The sequence below is a fragment of the Nannospalax galili genome, unplaced genomic scaffold (genome assembly GCF_000622305.1).
Source record: "Nannospalax galili isolate Female #2095 unplaced genomic scaffold, S.galili_v1.0 scaffold300, whole genome shotgun sequence".
Lineage (NCBI taxonomy): Eukaryota > Metazoa > Chordata > Mammalia > Rodentia > Spalacidae > Nannospalax > Nannospalax galili.
In genome coordinates, this window is record NW_008347322.1 from 3351487 (window position 1) to 3353974 (window position 2488).

The 2488-nt window shown below is 49.1% G+C and overlaps 1 protein-coding gene across 1 annotated transcript in view; it reads left to right on the forward strand.

Annotated features, from left to right (window-relative positions):
- Window positions 1–2488, forward strand: part of Cercam (cerebral endothelial cell adhesion molecule) — a 17554-nt gene that overhangs the window by 6842 nt on the left and 8224 nt on the right. Inside the window, exon 5 of the mRNA XM_029568752.1 lies at window positions 452–656. Within this exon, the coding sequence (XP_029424612.1) occupies window positions 452–656 (205 nt within the window). The remainder of the gene's footprint in view (window positions 1–451; window positions 657–2488) is intronic.

Sequence of the window (2488 nt, forward strand, 5' to 3'; positions counted from 1 at the left end):
GAGGCTGTCAGATCCCCTGGAACTGGAGTTACAGACAGTTGTTAGCTGCTCACATAGGTTCTGGAATCGAACCCCAGTCTTCTGCAAGAACAGCCAGTGCTCTTAACCACTGAGCCGTCTCTCCAGCCCCCCATTTAGAGAACTCTTTAGTCCTGAAGCCTGGATAGGACTGGGACCTGTGACATCTTCCTTCTCAAAGTTCTCAGACACAGACAACATTCTGACCAACAACCAGACCCTGCGGCTTCTCACGGAGCGGGGACTGCCAGTGGTGGCCCCAATGCTGGACTCCCAGACCTACTACTCTAACTTCTGGTGTGGGATCACCCCACAGGTGAGGCTGGGTGGGGCCTCAGGAGGCTTGAGGTCTGGGAGTAGGGACTTGAAGAGCAGGGAGCCTGTGGTGGGAGCCAGTGGGCCAGGCCTCAGCCCAGAGCATTCCCTTCCCCAGGGCTACTACCGCCGCACTGCTGATTACTTCCCCACCAAGAATCGCCAGCGCCGGGGCTGCTTCCAGGTCCCCATGGTCCACTCTACCTTCCTGGTGTCCCTGCGGGCTGAGGGGACATCCCAGCTGGCCTTCTACCCACCTCATCCCAACTACACTTGGCCCTTTGATGACATCATTGTCTTCGCCTATGCCTGTCGGGCTGCTGGTGAGAACCAGCCTTCCTTGAATCTTCCTTGGAGGCCCCAGGCCTTTGTACTTGCTGATCCCCTGGCTTTGCATGCCCTTCCTCACTCCACATTCCATTCTATCAGCTCCTGTTTGTCCTTATCCTTCATTGGGCAAATATTTATGGAGCACCTGCTGTGTGACATACACCAGGGAGACAGTGGTGAGTAAAATCAGGCAATCCCTACCCTCCTGGAGACTGCAGTCCAGCCAATCAAAGGCTCTCACCTATTATCACCTTGACAGGAAGGAGACCTTCTTGGTTACAGGTGTTCTGGGAGCTTAGTCTAGAATTGATGTAGTCAGAAAAGACTTCCTGATAGAGGTGAACTGAACTTTTGAGCTGAGATCTAAAGTGTAGACAGGCATTGACAAGGCAAATCCAGAAATAAGCACTTGCAAAGGCCCTGTGGTAGCATAAGAAGGCAGGCAGCTGGACACTGTGAGGCGCATAGTGCAGGTGAGGCAGGAAAGGCAGACAGGGCCAGCCTGTGGAGGCTGTACCATCAGCACCTGGTCTTTACCTTGAGAATGTTGAGCAACCTTCAGAAGGTCATGTGATCAGATTTGCATAATGAGATCACATAGGTAGTGTGTGCATGTGTGTGTGTGTGTGTGTGTGTGTTTTATGCATGTACCGAGGCAGATGTACTGTATCGCTCTGTTTAGACAAGGTCTCTCACTGAACTTGGAGCTAGGCTGATTGACTGCACCCCTGTCTCTGCCCTGTCTCTGCCCCCCACAGCTAGGGTTATAGGCATGCACAAATCCAGCTTTTTTAACGTGCATGCTAGAGAATTCAAATTCCAAACTGGGAACATAACAGCTCAGTTTAGAATGCTTGCCTAGCAAGTTTCAGTACTGCTAAGAAAAAAAAATGTTTTTAAAACAAAATAAAAACAAATAAAGCCAGTTATGGTGGGGTATGGCTTTAATCCTAGTACTCAGGAGGCAGACAGGTGGATCTCTGTGAGTTTCAGGGCAACCAGGGCTGCGTAGTGAGTCTCTCACTCTCTTTCCTGTCTGTGTCTCTCCCACACACACACCAAACAACCAGCACTCTTATCCACTGAACTGTCTCCTTTGTCTTGGTGTTGATTTTTCATTTTATTTATTTATCTGTTTTCTGTGTGCATGGTTCTAGGGCTAGAACCCAGGGCCTCAAGCATGGTAGGCAACACCTGTCCCTCAGAGCTGCACCCCTAGCCCTATCCTTTTTAAATTGTTAGTATATGCTAAACATACACTTTACCACTGAGCTATACCCCCATTTTGTCAGTTTTTAAAAAATATTTTATTTTATGTGTATGTGTGTATTGCCTGCATGTAGGTGAGTGCTCCCATGTTGTGCAGTGGTCCTCCACACCTATATAGCGGCTTTGCTGCCCTTGCTAATCAGTCGGTCTGGAGGAATTCAGTGAATGGTGGTTTCTTCACTTTTGAGACGGTCTCATGTATCACAGGCCCTCAAAGTTGCTTTGTAGCTGAGAATGTCCTTGAATTTCCAATACTCCTACCTCCACCTCCTGAGTGCTGGGATTATAGGCAGGTCACACCTTTTCAGGCTTATTTGGTGCTGGGGATTGAATCCCGGGCTTGATGCATGTCAACAAGTACTCTACCAACTGAGCCACAGCCCCAGCCCAAATAGTGTTTTATTTTTTATCCATCAGTCAGGCTTCTAACGTGTCACTCTTGCCTCTGCTCTGGGTCAGGGTCTCTTTTCTCTGCTGGGCATGTTTGTTTATTTGTTTAAATTAACATACGTGTGTGTGTGTGTGTGTGTGTGTGTGTGTGTGCATGTGTGGCAGT